General features: G+C 38.5%; 1 protein-coding gene across 9 annotated transcripts in view; it reads left to right on the top strand.

Annotated features, from left to right (window-relative positions):
• LOC132401931 (inaD-like protein) overlaps positions 1-26,120 on the top strand; it is a 299,063-nt gene that overhangs the window by 22,530 nt on the left and 250,413 nt on the right. For 8 of the 9 annotated variants that reach the window (XM_059984281.1, XM_059984284.1, XM_059984283.1 and 5 more), the window contains exons 9-14: positions 8,461-8,560; positions 10,106-10,194; positions 13,920-14,049; positions 16,487-16,594; positions 22,473-22,543; positions 23,733-23,789. In XM_059984281.1, coding sequence (XP_059840264.1) covers positions 8,461-8,560; positions 10,106-10,194; positions 13,920-14,049; positions 16,487-16,594; positions 22,473-22,543; positions 23,733-23,789 — 555 coding nt within the window. The remainder of the gene's footprint in view (positions 1-8,460; positions 8,561-10,105; positions 10,195-13,919; positions 14,050-16,486; positions 16,595-22,472; positions 22,544-23,732; positions 23,790-26,120) is intronic. The other variant, XM_059984285.1, reaches the window with a different exon arrangement.

The raw sequence follows: 26,120 nt of genomic DNA, 5'->3' as shown, positions 1-26,120 counted from the left end.
TTATGGCAGTGCCTAAGAAAAACATAGTAACTTGCCTCAATGATTATTGTCCAGTAGCACTTGTTTCCACTGTGATGAAGTGCTTTGACAGGTTGGTGAGGAAAATTATCATCTTCTGCCTGAGAAGTGACTTGGATCCACTTCAGTTTGCCTACTATCACAACAGGATGCCATCTCATTGACTCTTCACTCAATCTGGAAATGTCTGGACAGTGAAGATGCATAAATCCGGATGCTCTTCATTGACTATAGCTCAGCATTCAACACTGTCATCCCCTCAAAACTAATCAGTAAGCTTCAAGTCTTAGACCTCAGTATCTTCTTGTGCTACTGGATCTTCAATGTTTTCACTCGCAGACCACAGTCAATTCGCATTGGCAAGAACATCTCCTCCACAACCTCCCTTAGCCCAGGTGCAGCACAAGGCTGCCTGGTTAGTCACATGCTCTAGTCGCTGTATACTTACAACTGTGAGGCTAAGCACAGTTCCAGTGCCATATTTAAGTTTGCCGATGACAACACTGTCATTGGCCGGATCAAGATAGTGACAAATCAGCATATAGGAGGGAGATTGAAAATCTGGCTGAGTGGTTCCACAGTAACAGCTTCGCACCAGAGGCCCATAAGCCAGTCTCATTGGGAGGAGGGGTTCAGAGGTGGAGAGAGTAAGCAACTTTAAATTCCTCGGTGTTATCATTTCAGAAAATCTGTCCTGACCACAGCAGCGCCCTTACTTCTGTAGAAGTTTGCAGATATTCAGTATGTCATCTAAAACTTTGACAAGCATCTATAGATGTGTGGTGAAGAGTATATTGACTGGTTGCATCATGGCTTGGCATGGCAGCACCAATGTCCTTGTATGGAAAATCCTACAGAAAGTAGCGGATATGGCTCTGTCCATCACGGGTAAAGCTCTCCTCACTATTGTGCACATCTACAAGGCCTGCTGTCACAGGAATGCTACATCCATCATCAAGAACCCTTCAGGCCATGCTCTCTTCTCACTGCAGCCATTAGGAAGGGATTACAGGAGCCCCAGGACCCACACCACTAGGTTCAGGAACAGATGTTATTCTTCAATCATCAGGCACTTGAACCGGAAAGGGTAACTTCACCCAACTTCACTCACCCAATTACTGAACTGTTCCTACAGAGCTGCACTCACTTTCACCAACTTTTCATCTAATGCTCTTGATATTTAATGATTATTTGTTTATTATTATTGTTGTTATTTCTTTTTTTCCTCTCTTTTTGTATTTGCACAGTTTTTTACACATTGGTTTTCTGCCCTGTTGGGTGTGGTCTTTCATTAATTCTATGTGTTTCTTGTATTTACTGTGTTTCCCTGCAAGAAAATGAATCTCATGGTTGTGTATGGTGACATACATGTACTTTGATAATCAATTCACTTTTAGTTTCGAACTTTGGTTTTACATTCTGAGAAACAGCAATGCAGCATAGAAAGAGGCTTTTTGGCCCACCAAGTCATTACTGACCATCAACTACTCCTTTATGCTAACCCTGCATTAATCCCAGAATATATTCTCCCTACATTTTCATAGATTGTCCCAAGATTCTACTACTCACTGACACTTCTATATTTATAGTGGGCAATTAGCGTTCAACCCACCCATCTTTGACATGTAGGAGGAGACTGGAGCAGATGGAAGAAAGCTGGTAATCACAGAGTGAAGGCACAATCTCTACACGTACAGGATTTGAGGCCATGATTGAACTTGGGTCTCTGGTACAGTCAGGACAGTGGCATTGCAAGCTGCACCATTGTGTCACCCAATAATTTTGCCATGTTTGGGTTTAAGCTCATTGCTGTGAGCCTGGTGCAAGTAGGAAAGGCAGTTTTCAGTTTAAACATTTGAGTTGGCCTCCTGCTATTTTCCTTAATAGTGCTTTATTAATCTGACTGATCCATTTCACTCAGGGTTTCTGGGTAAATGATGATGGATGTGAGTGTGAAATTATTCTTTTGATATGTAGACTAAGTTTTTGCTTCTCTGAGTTAATGGGCATATGTTGTTGAACTTTAAATACTGCTGTAAAGTTCTCTGTTTGATTTTAGAAATTCCTTAAGTATAGCAGATTAATGTTAGTTGTACCCTGTGTTTGTCCTTGTGAAGCTTATAGCTACATTAATTATCCTCTGTGGTGAATGGTTAGGATTGCTTCTGTTTCCATCATGGGATGAATACATTCTGCAGAGCAATTTGGGGCTCTACATCCTTTACAGGGGTTGCCAGTATTCAGAGAACTGGACTAAATTATTGTTGATAAATTTCACTGGAGTCCCCAAATTCTCATTTTGGTATTAGGAAAGAGGTGCACGTGATCAAATTGATCCATCACTGTGTCTGAGATCCTTGCTCCTTGTACATATGTAGCAAGAATGAGCAACCAATCCATGCCACTGTGAGCAGCAAAGGACTAAATTAAAATGTGGAATGGAAACCTAATAGCCTTTGGATTGTTACCTGAGCAGCCTCTTGCAAATTGGCATAGGGTTAATGAGATCAGAGAGTTAAATGCAAGGCTCGTGGATTGTTGTGGGAGAAGTAGGTTTGAATCTGTGGGACATTGGCTCCAGGATTGGGGAAAGAGAGAGCTGTTCCGATGCAACAAGCTCCACCTGAACTAGGCTGGGATCAGGATCCTGGAAATCGCACAACTAAGCTCGTTGATCGGGCTTTAAACTAAGTCGTAGGTGGTTGAGCTCAACCGTTTGGAGAAGAATGGACAAAGTAAAAGGGAAGGGAAATGCTGGACAGGTTACTGAAGTCTCCAGAATAAAGAATAAGACCAAGTTTCGAAAGGGATAAACATTTAATATCAGGCAACATGGAGATAAAATTGAGAAGAAGGGTGGTAAATGCAGAACTGAAAGTGTTATATTTGAATGGATGCAGTATATGAAATAAGGTAGAGCAGTGAGAAATCAGCAGATATGATGTTGTGGACATTACTGAGTCGCGGCTGAAAGAAAATCACAGTTGAGAGCTAAATATCCTAGGATGCAAATCCTTTTGAAAAGGTGGGCAGAGGGGTTGGGGTTGTTCTGTTGATTTTTTAAAAAAAGAAATAAAGTCCTTAGACAGAATTGACACAGGATCAGAAGATGTTAAATCCTTATGGGCAGTGTTATGAAATTGCAAATGTAAAAAGACCCTGATGGGTCTTTAGAGACATCCAAACCGTAGCCAAGCTATGGGGTACAAATTACAAAGGGAACGAGAAGAAATATAAAAAGGGCAGTGCTAGGATGCTCATGGGGAGGGGGTTTAATATGAAGATGCTGTAGTTAGGAAAAATTAGACATCTACATAATGGTTTTTTTAGAGGAGCTTGTGGTTGAGCCCAGCAGAAAAAAGTAAATTCTAGATTTGTTGTTGTGCAATGAACCAGATTTCATTAGGGAGTCTATGGTAAAGGAACCCTTTCGAGAGTGATCATTTTATGGTAGAATTTAACCTCCAGTTTGAGAGGGAGAAGTTAAAATCAGATGTATCGGTTTTACATTTGAGTAACGGTAACTACAGAGGCATGAGAGAGGCGCTAGCCTAAGCTGATTGAAAGGGGACACCAGCTGGATGACCAGAGGGCATTAATAGTTGAAGTTTCTGGGAATAATTCAGCAGGTATAGGATTGGTTCATTCGAAAGAAGAAGAAGCATTCTAAAAGAAGGTTGAGGCAACTGTGGCTGATGAGGGAAGTCAAAGACAACATAAAAGCAAAAGAGGGCATACAATGTTACAAAATTAGTGGGAAGCTAGAGGATACTTTTAAAAGCCAACAGAAGTCAACAATAAAGCACTGAGAAAGATGATGAAATATGGTGTTAACTGCCCAATAATATATAACAGGATACCAAAACTTTTCTCAGATATACTGTATAAAGTGTAAAAGTGAGGAAAGAGTGGCATTGGGCTGTTGGAAAATGACACTGGAGGTAGTAATGAGATACAAAGAAATGGTATTTGAATTGAATAAGTATTTTGCTTCAATCTTCATTATGGAAACCACCATTAGCATGCCAGAAATTTGAGAGAGTCGGGGCACTATTACTAAGGATTAGGTGTTTGGGAAGGTGAAAGGTCCGAAGGTAGATACGACACTTGGACCAGATGGAATATACACCAAGATTCTGGAAGAAGCAGCTGAAGAGATTGTGGAGGCATTAGCAGTGATTTTTCAAGAATCACTAGATTCTGGAATGGTTCTGAAGGACTGGAAAATCACAAATCACACTGGACTCTTTAAGAAGGATTATTGGAAGTTGAGTCATTAGTAAGGAAGGCAAGTGCAATGTTAGCATTCATTTTGAGAGGACTAGAATTTATATTCTAATCTCAGCAAGGATTTAATGCTGAGACTTTATAAGGCGTTGGTCAGACGTCACTTGAAATAGTACGAGCAGTTTTAGGTTTCATCCCAACGTAAGGATGCGCTGACATTGGAGAGGGTTCAGAGGAGATTTACAAGGTTGATCCCTGGAATAAAAGGGTTAATGAATGAGGACCATTTGATGGCTCTGAGCCTTTACTTGCTGGAGTTTAGAAGTATGACAGGAAACTCATTGAAAACTACTGAATATTGAAAGGTCTGGATGGGATAGACCTGGAGAGAATGTTTTCAGTTGTGGGGAGAATCTAAGACTAGAGAGCACAGCCTCAGAATAGAAGTGCATTCCTTTAGAATAGGGAGGAGGAGAAATATTAGCCAGAGGATAGTGAATCTATGAAACTTATTGCCACAGATAGCTGTGGAGACCAAATCATAAAGTATTATTTAAAGTGAAGTTCTTTACTATTGAGTGTGTCTAAAGTAATGAGAAGGCAGAAGAATGGAGTTAAGATGGAAAATAAATAAATCAAGCATGATCAAACAGTGGAGCAGACTCAATGAGCTGAGCAGCCTAATTCTCCTTTTGATCTGCGTTGTTTTTTTTGAAGAGTTCTCTTCAGTCTATTGGGTGTTTGGTCCAGCATCTGATCTATCCGATATTTTAGTGTAGGCCTTAATAACAACACTATATTTAATTTTACTATTGATTCTATTATATGGATCAAGTTCTGCATGCTGTGAATTACAGAATAAACTTTAGTTCTGCTTCTCTTTTAACTTTTGTTTCTCTCTTTTTATTAGTTTGTAAATAAGGTTTGGAAAATTCTCAGTGTTTTTGCATTTTATTGGAGCTATTACTGTATTTGTCCATTGCAAGAATCAGCAATTATGAGACCTGCAACTTTTTTCCTCCTTTTAAGGCTTTGTTGTAGCTAGGAATCGCATTAATGCGAACCTAGAGTTGCACTACAACTTCTGTTTCCATTTCATCCACCTACATTGAAATTGACTTTGTCTCCCAGAGGTGACAGAACAATGTTCCAGTATAGCTTATTTCTTGAAATCTGTAATATAACTCATGAAAAAGGTCACACATTAATGTTACATCCCCAATTAAAAATAAAAACTTAACAAAGTTAATAGTCTTTGAACTTGTATTTTAAATGATGATACTTATTAAAATTGTTGTAAGAATATAAATACAAGTGCTATGTATGTTATCAATTAATTGATCACCGATGTAACCTGGGAGGGGCACAAGCTACTGTGATTTCAATGACAGAAAAAAGAGATTTAATTGAAATGACCAAATGAATTCGTTGAACTAATAATTGAACACACATTTATGTTAATATCCACATGGTTATCAGCACCTAATATTTAAACAAACTCCCATTTGTTGGCCCTGTCCATTAATCCCCTCTTAAGTGGAAGTTGATAGATAGTGAGAGGTCATTTTCTCTGATTTTTGAGTCCACATCCACGGCAGAGGGTTGGAGGTAAGTATTTGGTGTTTTAGGACTGATGATTGAGCTTTGTAATTAATTGAAATACTCTCCTCTGGAAAGCTGTGGATTTTGAATCAATGTACGTATTCCCTGCTCATTTATTGTTCAACTTAGCTCATTACACTGTCCCAATTCCCATTTTCTTGCCTAAAGATCCTCTTTAAAGAAAAATAATTAAAAAAAAAACAAAGAAAGGGAATTTGGTAGTTTAATCTCTAAATAACATCAAAAGTAACTCAATTTTTCCAATGCAAAAAGTTCTAGACTTACTTGTATAATTAAATACTAAATTATCTGAATCTTATACATACCGAGGAGGAGAAATCGGGCTCTCGGTCTGCCATACACTGAATATTGACCGATCAATATTTTAACTCCATTCTTTTTTGTTGCATATTCTTTCACATGGTCATCAGCAAAAAATGAATTGATTTGAATAAAAATTTCATTAAAAGCTTTAACTACTTGTAGAATCTCATTAAAATAATTACAGACACAAGAGAAAATCTGCAGATGCTGGAAACCCAAGCAACACACACAAAATGCTGGAGGAACTTAGCAGGCCCGGCAGCAGATATAGAAAAAAGTACCATCAATGTTTCAGACAGAAAACCCTTGGCAGAACTGGGGGAGAAAAAGCTGAGGAGTAAGTTTAAAAGTTGGGCAGGGGGGAGAGAGAAACACAGGTGATAGGTGTAACCTGAAGGGGGAGGGATGAAGTAAAGAACTGGGAAGTTGGTTGGTGAAAGAGACTGAAGGCCATGGAAGAAAGAAAAGGTGGGAGAAACACTAGAAGGAGGTGATTGGCAGGCAGGGAGATAAGGTGAGAAAGGGAAAAGGTGAAGAAATGGGTGGCATTACCGGAAGTTTGAGAAATCGATGTTCATGCCATCCAAACGGAATATAAGGTGTTTTTCCTCCAACCTGAGTGTGGCCTCATCACAATAGTGGAGAAGGCCAAGAATAGACATATCAGAATGGGAATGAGAAGTGGAATTAAAATAGGTGACCACTGAGATATCCTGGCTTTTTATGGTGGATGGATTGTAGGTGCTTGGCGAAGCGGTGTACCAATCTCACCGATGTACAGGAGACCACACCAGGAGCACCAGTCACAGTACATGACCCCAACAGATTCACAGGTGAAGTGTTGCTTCACCTGGAGGACTGTTTAGGGCCCTGGATGGTAGTGAAGGAGAAGGTGAATGGGCAGGTGTAGCATTTGTTCTACTTGCAAGCATAAGTGCCAAGGGAGAATGGACAAGGGAGTCATGTAGATTGAGAAGCCTCATCTATACCTCTTCCCACCCTGTTACTTGGAAAAACACTATCCCCCTTCTCTCAATGCTCCGTCTCCGCCGCATCTGCTCTCAGGATGAAGATGAGGATGGGAAGGGATATAGATGAGGCTTTTCATTCTTGAGCAAAGGGGATGTTCTATTTCAAAGAAAGAGGCTTCCCTTCCTCCACCATCAATGACTCCCGCAACTATATTTCTTCCATTTCACGCACGTCTGCTCTTACCCCATTCTCCCACCACCCTACCAGGGAAAGAGTTCCTCTTGTCCTCTCCCACCACCCCACCAGCCTTCATGTCCAGCACATAATTCTCTGAAGCTTTCACCATCTTTAACGGGATCCCACCATTAAGCACATCCTCCCCCTCCCACTTTCTGCTTTCTGCAGGGATCCCTATGTGACTCCCTTGTCTATTTGTCCCTCCCCACTGATCTCCCTCCTGCAGCTTATATTTGCAGGTGGTGCATCTGCCCCCCACATCTCCCTCACTACCATTCAGGGCCCTAAACAGTCCTTCCAGATGAGGCAACTCTTCATCTGTGAGTCTGTTTGGGTCAGCAACTGTATCTAGTGCTCCCGTTGTGGCCTCCTGTATATTGGTGACACCCGTAGTAGGTTGGGAGACCGCTTCGCCAAGCACCTACGCTTCATCCACCAGAAAAAGCAGTATCTCCTAGTGGCCACCCATTTTAATTCCACTTACTATTTTTTCCATTCTGGTATGCCTATCCATGGCCTCCTCCACAGTCGTGATGAGATTGAAGGAACAACACCTTGTATTCCATTTGGCTATCCAACCTGATGGCATGAACATTGATTTCTCAAACTTCCTGCAATGCCCCCCACCCCACTCTTCTTCACCCTGACCCCCTTTCCCTCTCTCACCTTATCTGTTTGCCCGTCTATTGCCTCCCTGTGGTGCTCATCCCCCCCTTTTCTTAGTTCCATGGCCTGCTGTCTCTTTCACCAACCAACTTCCCAGCTCTTTTACTTCATCCCTTCCCCTCCAGGTTTTACCTATCACCTTGTGTTTCTTTCTCCCCTCTCCCCACCTTTTAAATCTACTCATCAGCTTTGTTTCCCCAGTTCTGTTGAAAGGTTTTGGCCCAAAACATCGACTTTACTTTTCTCTGTGGATGATGCCTGGCCTGCTGAGTTCCTCCAGCATTTTGGGTGTGTTGCTCACCTCTGTAATTGTCGGGTTGATTATAAGGATATTCTGTATATTTTTAAAATGACCTTATATGCTCCATAGAAGTTGAGATTCATGAAAATTTTTATTGAAATGCTTTATTTTAGATTTCTTCAGCTGATTATGAAATTAGTGATGTTGAACTCAAAAGAGATGGACAAAGCCTGGGCATTACAGTTGTTGGTTATGTTGGTGCTTCTCAGAGTGGTGAGTTCACAATTCAAAAAAATTATGCATGAAGAAGATAAAAAGCCATGGGTTTATTTAGATTAGAAGAAAATAGCCTGTGATGTGATCCAAAATAAATCACCCTGTCTCTTTTTGTTCTACTCCTTACACTGATTCAAATATTTCTCCACACTTCCTTGAGTGATACGTGACTGATATTTGTGATATTTATGAAAATTATCATATTTCTCTGGCTCTGCAAGGGTATGAATGGTAACCTAAAAGCTGTTGCGAAATCTACGTGATGATTGAGAACTTCATAGATGAGGTTAACACCACAGCTTTCTTGGGTTTTTCCGTGTATAGCTGTAAGGGAACTGTTATTGTTGGCCTTTATTAATGGATTGCTTGCTCATGTTACAGTGTAACAGAGCAATTGTGGTCTTTCTAGGTATTTCTTAAAGTGTCATAAAGTAATACAGGAATTACTGTTCCTGCTATAGGGGAATGTTGTCAGTGAATCAATGGATGCTGTGTTGGTGGGATGAGTGTGAGAGAATTCTCCCACTGAGTGAGAAATACCTGGGTCAACTGGTGAAGAAAAATGTCTACATGAGACATGTTTTTGTGTAGTGACTATGGCGGATTGTTGTTATAGAAAGTCTTTTGCAATAGTCAGTGTTTCTGGAACAAATTTACCGTGGAGATCTTTGTAAAGGCATGTTTGTAAAACTATGAACCATGAGGAACTTTGTAGTGCAAGCAAATGCTCATGCATGCTCTAGTAGGCTGAAGGAAAAGTAGATGATGTCTTCATTCCTTTGACATCCCAAGAAGAAATTCGGAATGATGCAAAGGTTTGAAGTATAGAGTGACTGACCATGACCTTGATCTTTATGGACAAAGGACACATATCAGGTTATTTCTGAAGTTGTAGGTGGCCACAGACCTCAGAGACGATAATAAATACTGTTTGAATGTTGGTTCTTTGAAAATAGCAAGGTTTGGGAAAACAATGTTAACAAATCCTAGTGCTTATGTGAGTAAATAAGTACTGTTGTTTTGTAACTGCAAAAGAGTTGGAGCTGGCTTGAGAGGTTGAAAATCTCTCAGTAAGTGAAGTTTGTATGTTGGAATATAAAATGGTTCAGGATCAGGCCCTTCAGCCCATTATGTCTCTGCCAACTAGTTCGAACTAGTTGGGAGATATACCAGTTCAAGTTAATCTGCCTGTTTGTGCTCAATATCCTCCATTCCTTGCCTGACCCTGTCCCTTTGCCTGTCCAAGTGCCTATTTAAATGTTGCTATGGTAAACTATTAGAATTGCTGGTGAAATTATTAAACAGTATAATTCAGGTTAGCTGGTGTTGCAGTGAGATCAGCACCGGGCTCGAGAACGGAGTTTCCCGAGTTCGATCCAGTGACAGGCCGTCCTGAGCGTGCTCTCCATCCGTGCCAGGTTGATGTCGAGCTCACAACTCGGCCTCGTAAAAACACACTGCCACCCTGCACAATGTAGTCTTCCTTGGACCCTGAGAGACAACATTCATTCATTCATTATAATTCAATACTATAATTTACAGATACATCTGGAATTTTTGTGAAAAGCATAATACCAGGGAGTGCTGCAGAACAAAGTGGATGCATTCAAGTTCAAGATAGGATTATCGCTGTAAGTAACTTCTTATACCTTGATTGTAGTTCTTCTTATTTGTCAATATTTCTGACATTGGATTGTGGGTTATTCTTCATAGTCACCCTAATTAATAAAAACCTCATTTGAAATACCCAGAGTGAGAAGCAAACTTCTCACTCTGGGTAAGTCATGCTCTTAGCAAGTCATGCTACATTTGTGGAGGCAAAGAGATGGGTGATATTTTGGGTGAAGACCCTGCATCAGGACTGAGTGTGTGGGGGGAAGATAGCCAATCTATAGAGTTGAGTCAGCGGTTCGCAAGTGATAGGTAGAACAATCTAAGAAGGTAAGTGATTGCTGAGATGGAGGCAGGTGGGGGAGGGGGAGGAATGGTGTTAGGAGACATTGGCTGCTAGGTAGAGACAGATAAGGTTAAAAATGTTCTCCCCTCCCCCACCTGACTGGATTAGTTCATCATCCTACTTTTTACCTTGTTCCAGCTATTGCTTCCCAGCCCCTGTGTCACCCTTTGTCCCACTGTTTTTCCTATCCTTCTTCTATATCTATCTAACTCTTGATGAAATAAATGATGAAATGAAAGAGAACACTTTTAACTCCTGATGAACGGTCTCAACCCAAAACAGATCATTCCTTTGCCTCCACAGATGCTGCTGCTCCTACTGATTTCCTTCAGTCGTTTGTCTTTTGCTCCAGATTCTAGCATCTGCTGTCTGTTGGATCTCCAATAGAGATAACTGGCCTTTCAACCATTTGAGACATTAAGTTGTAAAAATTGCTCATCATTTCTTTTATGTTTTATCATTATCAACCATTCTGTTGAATCTAATTTGCACTTGCATATCACTTAGTTTATTATTAATACAGAATACGGATTCTTTGACAGCTTTTGTTTAATTTTACAGTTCAGTTATACAAAAATACATCAAATAGATTGTGTGGTTTGACGAAGCATTTTTTAAAACATTTTTCCAGCATGTTTATTGTCCTTGTTGACTGATGCCATAAAATCAAGAATTTACTTGGTTCTAAACTTAGGAGATGGTATTATTTTGTATTTTAATTATTTGAAGGCAATAGCTTTAGTTCTATATCCTCATGCAAGAGGTATTTCATTGAATGATGTATTTATTAAATGAAATCATTGGTCAATATGGTAAAAATGATTATTTGTTTTATTCATTTTTGTTAATGGCTGAGACTGGGAAGAACAATATTTCCTGCAATTTCTATGTTTGTACTCACCAGCAATGAAGGATTTGCTATGTATTTTAACGTTGAGGTAGTATGTGACGAATGGAGTAGGCAGATAGTGGTAATGCCATGCACCTGAATCCTTTGTCCTTTTTTAAAATGATAGCAGTTGCAGATTAGAATGTTTTATGGGGAGAGCCAAAGTGAGTAAGTAGTCATTTTGTAGATGGTACACATTGCCGTCTCTGTGTGTCATAGGGTGTGAATGTTTATGTTACTTGTGAAGCAGGCTGCTTTGCGCTGAATGGTGTCGAGCTTGAGAATTGTTGGAGTTGCACTCATCCAGACACATGGAAAGTACTCCATCACACCACCAATTTGTGCCCTTTTTAATATCCAGCCAGTGACCTTTTAATGTAGTCACATAATTTGTGCCTATTCCAGTCGAACAGCTGAAATAGCCATAGATTATGTGACTACATAATCTCTCAGGGTGTTTTCACTTGGTGATGGCAGTAAAGTCCATTGAGTCCATGCTGAGCTGGGAGATCCACTTCTCATTCTGCCTCTCACTTTATGCCAGCTATTTCTGGTGTTTGTATCAAGAGCCCATTCAATTGACTGAGGTTGCTGACTTTGAAAAGTTAAGTGCCTATATTTTAAATAATACCGAGGTTTGAAATTTATTTAGTTCGACTAAAAGTGTTTCAATTTATTAATTTTAAGTCATTTAATTTTTTTTTGTTTTTAATTAGATATATTTAATTAGATTTTAAATCCCTTCATTAACATAGATATTTAGAAATACTGAAATTATTTTGGCAGCATTAACCGTAGAAAGGCATTCTTGGGAGCTGGGCCTCAATTTGACATATGAAACCCAGTTGTCACCAGTTGCAGCTGTAGCTGTTCTGCAAAATAGTTGTCTGCCTGTGAAGACCTGGTTTCGGATTGAGGTCAATTTGCCTTCTAGGATGGCAAAAAGTTAATGTGACTTGTCAGCATCATTTGAAGGGTATATATGGGCGCAGCAACACAGCTAGTAGACCTTCTGCCTGTGGCTTTAGGCTTCAGTCCTGATCTCTTGTTTGATTAATGTAGAGTTTTGCACAATCTCTCTATGCCAGTGTGGTTTTCCTCTAGTTGTTCTGGTTCCTTCTTGCATCCCAAAAGTGTGTTCATTGGCTACTGTGAATTGCCTCTAGCATGGAGTTAAGTGGTAGAATTTTACAGGTGTGGGAAGTGAGGGGTTAATAAAATGGGATGAGGTGTAGATGTGAAAGGGTGCCTAATGGTTCCTGTGGACTTTGTATGCAAAAGGGCCTGTTTCTGAGTTGTATGACTTTGACTGTATAACTTCCACTCTAAGTGAGGCATTGTTGAAATGCGCATTATTCAGCCCATTAATTTATCTTCAGTTAGTTTACAATATTTAATCCCTTGGTAGAAAATCACTTTAAATTGTTAGGTATTACATGATATGAATGAAATTACATAGTCTATGATAAATTATTGATCTGATAATATTTCCATTGATACGGTCAGGGTCTTGAAAATTCTTAATTGGAGGTCACTCATAGTTGTTCCGGTACTTATGCTGATATTCTGAGAATGGCATTCCCCTCCCAGCTGAATGAGCTGTGATGAATGGTATTATGTTTCAGTTTGGAGTTTGCCTAGTGTTAGCCTTTACGTAAGCCAGACGTCTTCACTAATGCTAATATTTAGTTAGTAATTTCCTTTTTTATTCTAATATTGGAGAACATGACCCGTGTTTTGATCAAAAAAATCAGGATGTTGCTCTAGCTTATTAATTTAAAGTATCTCAAGCTTGTTATTAATACTTCTGAAGCATTTTAGTATTTTTCAGATATTTAACATTATAAATTAATTAGTTTAAGAATAGTCAAGGTGGATACTTGAAAAGACAATTTGCATATCATGGAGGATATTTTCTAATGCTCTGTGTCTCTGACTTTTCATGTTACTTCATTTTATTGACTGTCTCAGAAACATTCAAAGCATTTAAATGAAAAAAAAGTGTATAAACATGGCAACTCTGGTCGTGAGTTAACCTCCTTTCAGAAGTTTTTGAGAGGATTTAGATTTGACTGATCTATGTGATGCCATTTTCACATTAGGAACACCGCATGAGATCTTGCTGTAGAAAATCTCCTAACATTTATACAAAGACGGTCACTGGAGAAGGTCACACATTTCTGACAAGACTTTTTTCCTCTCAGAAGTTCGGTACCAATGTAAAAGAAAACAATATACTTAATTTTCTTATTATTTTTAAATTCAACATATTTTGAAATACTTGTTTGAGAGGAGCATGGAATTGTCAATAGCAACATCTGGATTTCAGTGGGTACTCCAGAAATTGTGTGGTTTGTGGTATAGTGATGGTAAATTTGTTCACATTAAAACAGCAATGGCAAAAATTCAGGCCATTTGATTATGTTTGTGTGGTTTTGTTTTCTCATATAAAGAACTTTAATTTCTGAGTTATGTGGAGATTTATTTCAGTTTCGTTGATGTTTTTGTAGGTTGATGGAGTTGGCATTCAAGGATTTACCAACCAAGAAGCAATTGATGCTTTACGAAACACTGGAAACACTGTCAACCTTACCCTAGCCAGGAAGAAAAGCGTTCATGTCTACGAATCTTTTGAAAAGGGTAATTTATATTGTACTTTCAACTTGAATAATATTTAACTGCTTATGTAAAATTCCAAATATATTCACTGTTACTTTTCTAAAGAGATTGATTTGGACAAAATGATTATCTTTTGCATTAAGTTACAATAACCAGATATTGTTATTGCTGGAAAAATAACCTAAAATCACATATAATCATTGAATCATTGTCTCAAAAGAATAAATTTGACTTCAGCTTCCCTTCAACTAATTGATTTGTCGGGTTTGGAAATTCTGCAGAAATGTGCCGTGCTTTAAGATGTTACATTTGTTTAATTGTTTTAGTTTTCTTATGCTTGGAATAGAAAATATTTTGGAGTTCAGGAATTCTTTTTTATTATTGTCTATAATGCTTTGTTGTAAAGTAGAATTGTGTATACCTGTGGTTCTGATTTATCATTTGTTCTTGCCTAGCTTATGAACAGCATTCACCCTTACCTAAGCAGATCCATTTATTTATGTGATGAATTAAGGAAGTATTCAAGAGTAATTGAAAGCAGAAAATGCTGGCAGTGCTCAGATGATATCTGTGGAAAGGGAAGAATTGATTTCAGATTGGTGACCTTCACAACTGGGAAAAGCTAGAAAATAAGTTTTATGATGCAGCGAAAGGACAGAGAAGAAAAATAAAATGATGGTCCCTGATGAAATGGAAGGAAGGAGAAATTCAATTTATAGAGGAAAAAAGGGTTGGTAATGAGACGAGAAAAAGAACATTAGATAAGCATCAACAAGCTGAAAGTATGAATAGCAGAATCATTATCTGAGGGATGCATGAAAGCAAACCTATCAGAATTGGAAAGGACATAGTTGAGGAGCAGTCAACTGTAATGGAGGGGAGTCCGCACTGGCAAAAGGAAGGCGTAGGAACAGGTGTTGGATAGGGAAGTTGATAATAAGAGAAAATATTGGAATTCTTAAAAAGGGAATGGGGTAAGAAGGGGAGTAAAGTTAGTTGTGAAACGGAGTGAGTTCACTGGAAGATAATTACTGGACAGTTTACAGAAATGAAGATAGAGAAAATGAGAAAGAAAATCAATAAGTTAACACGGGATGAAGAAATGAAGCTTAAAATTGGCAGTAATGATAATCTGTTCCTGCTTGGTGCAAGAGCAGGAAATATACCAAGCAGATCTGTTCATGATTGTCACAGTGAAGCATAACTGCTAACCACCATAGCTTACATTGCTTAATCTTTTACTTGCAAGGTGTGAATGCAGACAAAGAGTAATTGTGCAATGTAGGAACAAGTTCAGTCGGGTGGAGGATGATAATGTTTGCAATAAACTTGGACTAGTTTGACCTCATTTAAAAAACAAACTGTGAGCCCTCAGATCGTTCTGTTCGAGAAAAGAGGTTTCTGAGGGATTGGACACTTTTGTTTTAAATTAGAATGTTTGACTAAAAAAATTGTACCATTTAAATTGATGAATTTGAAATGTTGTTGATTAAGTGGGAAGAGGAATATATGTAAAAAAAAGGGTGGCAATATAGAACAAAATCCATGGGGCAAGAACAGAAACAAGCTGAAATAATTGCATTTACCATTTAAACTTTTCCAAATTTTTTCCAGTGGGTATTTACCACTTTTGTTAACAATGGTGTAACTTGTGGTTCAGTCTATAATCCCTTCATTGAGATTTATTGTACATTCAGTCCATTGTGCCCATATGGGCCGAGAATGGATTCTAGGTTAATTCTACATTCCCGATTTTGGCCTGGAGCCACCATTTCTGTTGTTTATTAGGTTGGATTATGGGGTTGCAGTAGTGTAGGATGTGAGTGGAAGCTAAAGATGTGAAGTACTCTACCATGAGTGATGTGGGAACAGAGGTACATCAGTACTTGTACCTGTATCTTATATCGAGCCCACTTTTAATTGTGAGATTCCATGCTATACTTACACCATGATTAGTTTAAACACCACCTTCATTAAAATATAAAATTAGAGGTTCAGATTGAAATGGAGCAGATGTACTACAAATCGGTAATTAATAAATTGATTTCATCTCATAAAAATTACAGCATTGTATGGGACTCCTCAAGATAATCGTGTGGACTGTCTGAATTGCCCAGGAATTCAGATATGGCATCAAACAGTATTATAAATAAAAATGATATTTCATGGAAACATGGAAAGCACATCTTTTTAATTAAGTGTTATCATTGCTCATTTCTTGAATTAGCACATCTTTCCTTTAAAGAGAGAAATAATTTTAAAAATCATACAGCTTTTGTTTGCACTGTTAAGGCATCTTGCACTAAATGATATCACATGCAGCAGAAAATGTAGCTCAGCAGAGATATGATAAAGAATGTGAACACATACCAAGATAAGATTATTCTAAAATAGTCCAATATGAAGAGATTCTTAATTTGGAAGATAAAAGTAAATATATTGTTTTTCTTTTTGACAGCAGAATTAGCACACATGACAAATGCACTCATCACTGAAAACAGTTTTTACTCTGCAGTTGAAGAGGAAGAAAATGCAGATGTAAAGAAGCAGGACTTCAAAATTGATGGTATGTGCAGTTTATTCAGATATGTAAGTGCAGGTATCACAGTGCAGTATTGAAGAATACTGAGGGATATACATGTACTTTTCCACAATTTATTGTCACAACTGACACTATTGATAGTACCAGCACACTGTCGGAATATGTCAAGAATGCAAACAAAGCACTTGAATTAACTTCCAAAGGAATACAAGTCAGAAGTAAACAAAAGAAGCTAAATTTATCAGACTCAGATTTATTTATCACATGTACATTGAAACATACAGTAAAATACTTTGCTTGTGTTAACAATGAACATATCAAAAATGTACTGGAGGCAGCTTGAAAATATCATGACATAATCCAGAGCCAACATAGCATGTGAGCCAGTTGAAGGTGGGTGTCGGGGCTTTGCTGGCCATTCATTACAGCGGACTCTTAAACTCCTTGCAGTAAAAGGACTGCAGTGCAGAAGAGCCACCAAGAACATTCTGGAGGTTGTTGAAACGGCCTCGTGGTGGCTGTGGATCCAGAGGGGGGATCAAGTCGGGGTTGCCCGGGCTAGCGTGTCTGATGATTAAAGACCCAAAACATCCTACAACCCTGGGTTCATCACTGAAGACATATACAAGTAGCACCAGAAGGTGTATTCTACAACTACAACTATTGTCCACAATGTTTAGCAGATCAACATAAGCAGCAGCAACAATAACAACAAAACAAAGCAGTACCAACTAAAGAAGCACTTTTCCTACCCCCCCCCCGTACGCACAGACAGACCTCCAACCCCAGGACAGGCCATCATCAGACTAACAGTCCTTGTCTCCAGACTCTCAGACTCACAGACGTTGGGCCTCCAACCTCCAGCAAACAGCCCAGACTCTCAGATGTTGAACATCTGACTGTCCCTGGACTTGCCAATCATGGGACTCTGACCTTCGGGCCTCTGACTACTCCAATTACAGGGCCTTGACCCCCAGGACTCACCAATCATGGGATTTTGCCCTTCAGGCCTTAATTTCCAGCCTCACTTGGATTTCAGACCCCGGGACTCACTGATATGGGAGGCATTGACCCTTGTGCCACCTGACCGCATGGACCTCTGACCCAGGATTTGTCGGCCTGAGGATCACTGGTCTCAATGCCTGCCAACCCAATGTCGAGGTTTGCTGGCCTTTGACTGTGGAGCACACCACATGGACTTCAAACATCAGCTCCTGCTGCTGATTCTTCAATAACTACCCCTGATATCTAACTCTGCCTCATCCCTTCCTTAAAACTTAACTGGAACCCTCACTCCTTAAAACCATTGCTATGGGCCTAATTTAATTAGTCAGGCAGACAACATTTCCTCTATTTTTTTTTCTATGACAACGCGGTCCAGCCATTGCTCTGAGTAGGAAATTTTTACGTGGCCTGAAAGCTTTATATTACCATCATATAAAAGAAAATTCCAGCTGCACAAAACAAAAACAAAGGCAATGTGCATGGGAGCATTTTACTGCATGTGCACACGTAGAAAGCTTTGAAGGAACAGTGAATACAGAGTATACATAAACCACGCAGGTGGTTTTGTTATTAGAAATAGATATAGAAACACGAGAAAACTCTGAAACATTAAGAAATATAATAGTGCCATCAATCTCATGGGAATTTCTGGCCCATAACTACTCATAATGAAGAAAAAGCATTTATGGTATCATTGAGAACCTTCAATTCCTTCAGTGAGCATTTGCAGAAATACAGCCTGGATAGCAGAGAGAGAGCTCACCATTTGAAAGCTCAAACTTCAAAGATCAGTTTATTGTCAAAGTACCTATATGTAACCATATACAACCCTGAGATTAATTTTCTTGAGAGCATACACAATAAATAGCAGTAAAACTGTAGAATCAGTGGAAGGCCACACCCAGCAGGAGGGACAAACAACCAGTGTTCAAAAGACAAGAAAGTTGTGCAAGTACTAAAAGGAAGAAAATAAACAAACAAGCAAGCAATATTGAGAACTTGACATGAAGATTCCTTGAAAGTGAGTCTGTAGGTTGTGAGAACAGTTCATGAGTTATTCAGAGTGATGTTATTCCCCCTCTGGTTCAAGATCCTGATGGTTGATGGATAATAGCTGCTCCTGAACTGGTGGTGTGGGTCCTGAGGCTCATTTACATTATTTCTGATGGAAACAGTGAGGAGAGAGCCTGGCCTGGATAGTGGACTACCCAGTAGCTATGTCCTGGCTCAGTCTGGCAGATTCTGCAGATCTCATATTGGTGTTATCAACCACCTCAGAACCTACAGAACTAGGTTTTAGCAAGTCACCTTGGGGGAGAAAAAATTAATTGTACTTGTAAGCAAGAATTTTATAAAATGGATCCAAAAATGAAATATGCATATAGAGTAATCACTTGATTATAATTACTCAGACTTGGAGGGTTGAGATGGAGAGCTTTGAAAAGTCTAAGTTGGAAATTTATTTGGTGAAATTGATAACACTTTAAAAAAAATCATAAATTTATTTCCAACCTTGGTGCTCTTATTACTAGTAATTACTGAGTGAGGAATTGGAGTTTCAGCCAGACCTGACTGGATAGTGTTGTTATACTCTTTGAAGGCGTTAGTTGACAACTTTCATGATGATTTTATGTGCAAGGCCCCAAAACAAAGGCAGATTTTTTTTTTGGTTAATATTTTTTGGAAAATATTGTAATATTTTCATTATGAAATTCCAAAATTCAAAAATCATAATCAGTAAACACAAGAATACCCAAACTGATAATCTTAGTTAATATTACGATTTTCAAAAAATATTCAGAGACCTGCACTTGAAGAACAAACGCATATATTAAAATGTTATGAATCCTCATCCTGATTCTTGATTGGGATATCAGTCTTTTTTCAGTTGTATTTGCTGTAACCATAGGTTTATAAAACAGAAGATTGTCTTCACAGATTACTTGGTGATGTAGTGTTACTATCTAGTAAATGTAGTTTATTTACAGTGTTGGAAAGGTTTTGATAAACTTCTGAAACTTTAAAAAGCAGCTTAATGCATATGCAGATTGTACATCAGATTGTTATGGCAATAGAAGTTTTAAAATGGATCATTGGAGTCTGGACTGTTGCATTTTTGCTGGGTCATTTGACAGAGAACTGTTCTGATTATTACAGTACATTTTTAATAGATAAGGGCACTTAAATTAGTACTATAAAACTTCCCAGTGTCCCAAAGTATCTCATGACAGGACTGAGGTAAAAAGGAGATAAATTTTTGTTAAATTTCACCCATCAATATTAAGCTCTTCTGTTTAAATATATCTATACAGAGATGAGCTAAAAACTGGTGGAACTGGTTAATAAAGATAATTAAAAATTAAACAATTATCACAGGACTTGGGCTGACCTTTCACTGAAAGCATCAAACCAAGTTGGTATTAAGCCTTCTGTAGAGGCAAATAAAGTTCTAGTGTATTTTTCAAAAGAACTTAACTTCAAATTATCTCTTAAAGATTAAATCTACAATATTAATACATAACCTATACAATTTCATATGGTCATATGGTATTTTAGTGGCTATAGAGATAAAGATCACAGTGCAGCTACAGCACCATCACATGGTCGCAGCTTGCAACGACAGGTTCGCTGGGATGAATTAACATGGGGATTTAAAATTATGTTAATTTTCAGAGGTGCTTTAGACCATAAAGCATAGGAACAGAATTAGGCCATTTGGCCCATGGAGTCTGCTCTGTCATCACATCATGGCTGATCTTTTCTCCCCCATCCTCAGCCCCACTCCCCAGCTGTCTCCCCATAACCTTTGATGCCATGTCCAATCAAGAACCTGTCAAGCTCTGCCTTAAATACACCCAACGACTTGGCCTCCACAGTCACCTGCGGCAACAAATTCCACAAATTCACCACTGTCAGGCTGAAAAGAATTCTCAGCATCTCTTTTAAATGGATGCCCCTGTATCCTGAGGCTGGGCCCTCTTGTCCTAGACTCCCCTACCATGGGAAACATCCTTTCCACATCTACTCTGTTTAGGCCTTTCAACATTAGAAGGTTTTAATGAGATCCACCCTCGTCATCCTTCTAAATTCCAGTGAGTACAGACCCAGAGCCATTAACGTTCCTAGTATGATTACCCTTTCATTTCCGGAATCATCCTTGTGAACCTCCTCTGAACCATTTCCAATGTCGGCTTTTGGAATATGGAGTGACATTTGCAGTTTTCCAGTCCTCTGGCACCATGCCAGAGTCCAGTGATTTTTTTTGTAAGATATTTACTAATGCATCCATAGACTCTACTGCTACCTCTTTCAGAACCCTCGGGTGCAGTTCATCTGGTCCGGGTGACTTATGTACCATTAGGTCTTTCAGCTTTTTAAGCAACTTCTCCCTCGTAACAGTAGCTGCACTCACTTCTCTTCCCTCACACCCTTCAACACCTGGCACACTGCTGATGTCTTCCACTGTGAAGACTGATGCAAAATATTCATTTAATTCATCTATCATTTCTTTGTCCTGTTATTGTTTTCCTGGTCTCATTTTCTAGTGGCCCTACATACACTTTCATCTCTCTTTTATTTTTATATACAGTACTTGAAAAAGCTTTTGCAATCCACTTTGATATTTGTTAGCTTGCTTTTATATTTCATCTTCTCCCTCCTAATTATTCTTTTAGTTGCTCTCTGTAGGATTTTATAAGCTTCCCAATCCTCTGCCTTCCTGCTAGTTTTTACTTTGTTGTATGCCCCCTCTTTTACTTTACATTAGCTTTGACTTACCTTGTCAACTACAGTCATACTCTTTTGCCATTTGAATATTTCTTTTTTCAAATACGTCTATCCTGCTTCCTCATGCGCAAAATGCCCAGAATGCGCAGTCCTTAAGATAAGCATTACTAGATGAAGCATAGTTCAAAGTAAAATTTATTATTAGAGTACATGTATGTCATCACGTACAACTTTGAGAATCTTTTTCTGTGGGCATAATCAGCAACTCTATAGAACAGTAACCAGGCTGTAAACATCAGTAACTGTAAACAAACTCTGCAAATGCAGATATAAATAAATAGCAATAAATAACAGGCATGAAATATAACATAAAATAACAATATCATATCCGTCAATATAACAAAGTCCTTAAATGAGTGTACTTATCCCTTTTGTTCAAGAGCCTAATGGATGAGGGATAGCAACTATCCTTGAACCTGGTGGTGTGAGTCCTGAGTCACCTGTACCTTCTCCCTGATGGGATTAGCGAGTAAAGAGCATGACCAGGGTGGTGAGGATCTTTGATGATGGATTCTGCTTTTCTATGACAATGTTTCATGTAGATGCGCTCCATGGTTTGGAAGGTTTTACCTAATCTACTACCTTTTGTAAGATTTTCTACTCAAAGGCATTGGTGTTCCCATACCAGGCTGTAATGTAGCCGGTCAGCACACTTTTCACTACACATCTGTAGAAGTTTGCCATGGTTTTCGATGACATGCTGAATCTCCACAGACTCCTAAGGAAGCAGAGGTGCTGATGTGCTTTCTTCGCAATATTATTTATATGGTGGGTCCAGAACTGATCCTCTGAGATAGTGACACCCAAGAATTTACTGTTACTGACCCTCTCCACCTCTAATCCTCCAATGATTACTGGCTCATGGACCTCTAGTTTCCTTCTGCTGGTCCTCAATCATTTCCTTGGTCTTACTGGCATCGAGTGAGAGGTATTTGTTATTATACCATTTAGCAAAGTTTTCAATCTCAATTTCAAAAGTGATTCCAGCATGGCATTGATAACCATACTTTTATTCTGTCTAGATGAATTTGCATACTGTTAACTAATTTAGTAATTTTGTTTGAATTCTCTAAGCTAAATCTAATGTGATATTTCAAAATTTTCGGTACAGGATCTGCTGCAACACGTGAAGAATTAAAGTGCAAATGGGAAAATCGTTTGGGGGCAGAATATGAAGTGATGGTATGATTGTCTAATTCCAGTTCTTATAAAAACTGAGGATAAAAATAAATCAAGCAATGGTATTCAACAATTCATTTATTATCCATTATAAGTTTTATTTGCATGGAGAGAGTAAAATTTAGTTTTCATTTCCAAATTAAAAGAAATCACTTTTTTTGCGTTGAGTAATCCTGACAGTGAGAATGGCTTCTTTAGAAATTTAGTAGGATCAATGAAATGTGTTTCTGAACTGTTTAGCATGGTTATGTAATTATAATAACACAGTTTGTCACTTTTTAAAGATGCATTGAAATTTATGACAGACTTGTTACATATTTATCTGTTATGTTTATTTGTGGATGAAATGGTGATATTTAACTGTAGTTTGCAAGTGGGAAGTAATCATAAGTGAAAAGATTTCATACGCAGCCACTTTTATTGCTTTTGTTAATATTTGTAGGGTATCATTTTTAAATTACCCAATCGAAAAGTACATTTTATGTTTGTCAGGTAGTCCAGCGGTGCTAGCAGATTTTCTTGGTTTAGTTGTGATTATGCTTTTTTTTAAAAAAATTTCTACTTCATTTGTTGCTTTATACACATTATTTTTGAATGCTTTGCATCATGCAGCAAACAAATTAATTGCTTTGACGATATCTCTGAGATACCTTTGCTCACCCTTTACTTCCTGTGGTGATTTGAGATTTCTTTGCCCTCAATTCATCATCCTTCTCTCTTGCTGCAGTTTATTTTGCCAAGCAGACCTCTGGTACCAATATTCATTGTCATTCATTTGCTTCTGCCATCTCCTAATCTGCTATCTGAAGAGGATATTAGAAACAAAGTGTTTTTCAAGAAGATGTCAAAATTTTCCTTGTTGCGGAACAGAGACGATACTAAATGCTTTGACATGGAGAGATAGTGTCGTAGGATAGGAACTGACTCAACACATCAATTAATTGCAACATTGTGGAGTACTTTCCTTCTCTCCAAACAGAGCCCAACAAAATATTTCATAACAGTTGAGAAAGTTTCCTGCATTCTATAAATGATGATTCTTAATTTACTATGTTCCTAAATTGCCTCTTAATTTATGATCAGGATGTTAAATTGTAGCATTAGAAACCATCAGATAGTTAATAGTTGAGTGAAAACACATTGAACATGTGCTACATTCATTTCATAATTTTTATTCATTATTTGTAATCAGGTGCTTAATGTGGAGTCTCGGATCTGTGATGATGCAGATATGCTGAAATATTTGAAGGTAACACAACACAGTGATTATAATGAGTGGGACTCAATTTGTTTCTAGGTTGGGGCTTGCAACAGAATGTTAATTATTCTGGTGTGTTAGTTTGGCATAGCATTGAAGATTTTAGCTCTGTGTCATCACTTGTGTTTCTTATTTTTTAAATTTTCGTAAATGCCTGCAATGCTTCCACTGTTACCAGTGTTATTGTTTGTGAAGGGGTCATTGAGATGTTATTCCTTTTTTTCCTTGGCAATTTTTACTGAAGTTATGAAATAGGATGAGTAAAATCTGGTTTAGAATGCTTTCTTTGCTGTTTGTAATTCAGAACATATGAACAGAATTGGGCCAATCAGTTCTTTATGCTTGTTTAACTATATAGTTGAATCAGGGTTGATCTGTGTCTCAACTTATCTTTTCCCTTGGTCAACACAAACCTGAGGATCATAGAAAGAGGGGGAGGGGTGTGGAGCAGATAGAAAGTGCAATGTCTACTTTCCCATTTTAATCCAAGTAAACATTTCATGATTTTACTCCTAGATAATCTCTTCCTAATTTTAAGACAATACTTATCTGTTCTCCATCTCCAAACAAAGCAATTGAATCCTATTGTCATTTTTATGCTAAAGTAGGGTGTTTGGTCAATCCCAGTCTCTCTGAGCTTTTCTGTTCTTCAAATATTATTTTTGTAATTTTTACTTAAACGCTGCAGTAACCTCTGCCTCCGGTTTCAGTGGTGAAGAAATCTGAACTCCAAAATAAATTTAAAATTATATCTCAGTAAACTGTTCACTTTACAACTCATGGTACAACAATCTTACCAGTGAGAAGGATCCATTCTGGTAAAGGATTCATTTGTCGGGTAGCCAGTTTAGGCCTGCCCACTAAAAGTGGATAAACAGTCTGACATCAGCAGAATCAAATCCTTACATTAAGCCGGATGTGTTTCTGAATATCTCAATAACACTCAAGCAAAAAATGAAACAAAGATAATGTTAAAACTTAAAAATTTTAAGCTGATAAAGTATTTAAAAACATTCACTGTAACAGAAAATAAAACAAGAATGCTGAAAAAATTAAAAACACAAAATGCTGGCAGAACTCAGCATCATGACTCCTGATGAAGGGTTTCGGCCCGAGACGTCGTCACTACCTCTTCCCACAGATGCTGTCTGGCCTGCTGAGTTCTGCCAGCATTTTGTGTTTTTATTTATTTCCAGCATCTGCAGATTCACTTGTGTTGATGCTGAAAAAAATTCTTGTTTACAAGAAGTATAATTTCTTGCTGAATCCCTTGCAAGTCATTCCCTGTCATTCAAATCATTATAGAAATCTTAACCTCTTCTGACCTTGCACAAGGACTTTGAGGGACGTCTCATTGTTAGTCATGAGACAATCACTGCAATTACGTGATCTCTCTTCAAACTCCCAGCTTGGAGCAGAACTTAATGCCAAGCAGCAAGCTACTAAAAGCAACTTCAGGATTTCCACGTTCACTTCATATACAGCACTTCGTGAATGCTGACTGTTTTATCTTCAGTATCCCACAGATATATGTTATGATTAAACATAGCAGATCAGGATGGCAAATCCAGATTGGAGCACATGTTTAACTATCCAATAATGATCTCTGTACTCATGTCTTTTAGAGTTATAGCAGGTGCTTTGAAGTACTGTTGAGGTGAATGCTAATGTTTTTATCCACAAAATTCTCCAAATGCACTAATAGTTATGCAAATAAACATCATCCTTCCCTGTGATGTTATTGGGTTTGCTGACAGCGAAGTTCTAAACTCAAACGAAGATCTTAAGTCCTATCCAATATAGATAGCTATGGATGACTTCAGAATTGCAGATGATTTAGTTAGAAACATTGCTATAGGAAGCTGTCTCTTCTTTTTCTTTGCATCATTAAACAAATCTTGCAGTGGTTGTAGGCATGTTGTTATCCATCGGGTGACATGGAGGCTTCGTTCCATTGAAGGATCGAACAATAACTGCTGGAAGAGCACTTCCGGGTTTTCTTGATTCGCAGTTGGTTGAATTCGCACCTGAGGAACTTGTGGATAAGGAGGGTCCACTGTAGTTTAAACTACAATGTTGACTCAGGCCTAGGGGGCCGGTGTTGTGCCAGGTCAAGTACTACCTGTCTCGAGTCGGGTTGTCGGTGACTCAACTGGCACACCCCCAGGTGCAATTTGGTTAACCAGGGAGGAGGGTGTGTAGGCCCCCAGCAAGACTAAACACAAAACCTGTCAAAGGGCGGATGAACTCCTTGTGAGAGTCTGTGTGAGCAGTGGCATGTCACACAGACTTTCGTTTCGCGCCTTGTAAGGCATAAGCAGT

Source organism: Hypanus sabinus, chromosome 11 (assembly GCF_030144855.1).
Source record: "Hypanus sabinus isolate sHypSab1 chromosome 11, sHypSab1.hap1, whole genome shotgun sequence".
NCBI classification, from domain to species: domain Eukaryota; kingdom Metazoa; phylum Chordata; class Chondrichthyes; order Myliobatiformes; family Dasyatidae; genus Hypanus; species Hypanus sabinus.
The sequence above is the reverse complement of the archived record's forward strand: the minus strand, read 5'-3'. Positions and strand labels throughout refer to the sequence as shown.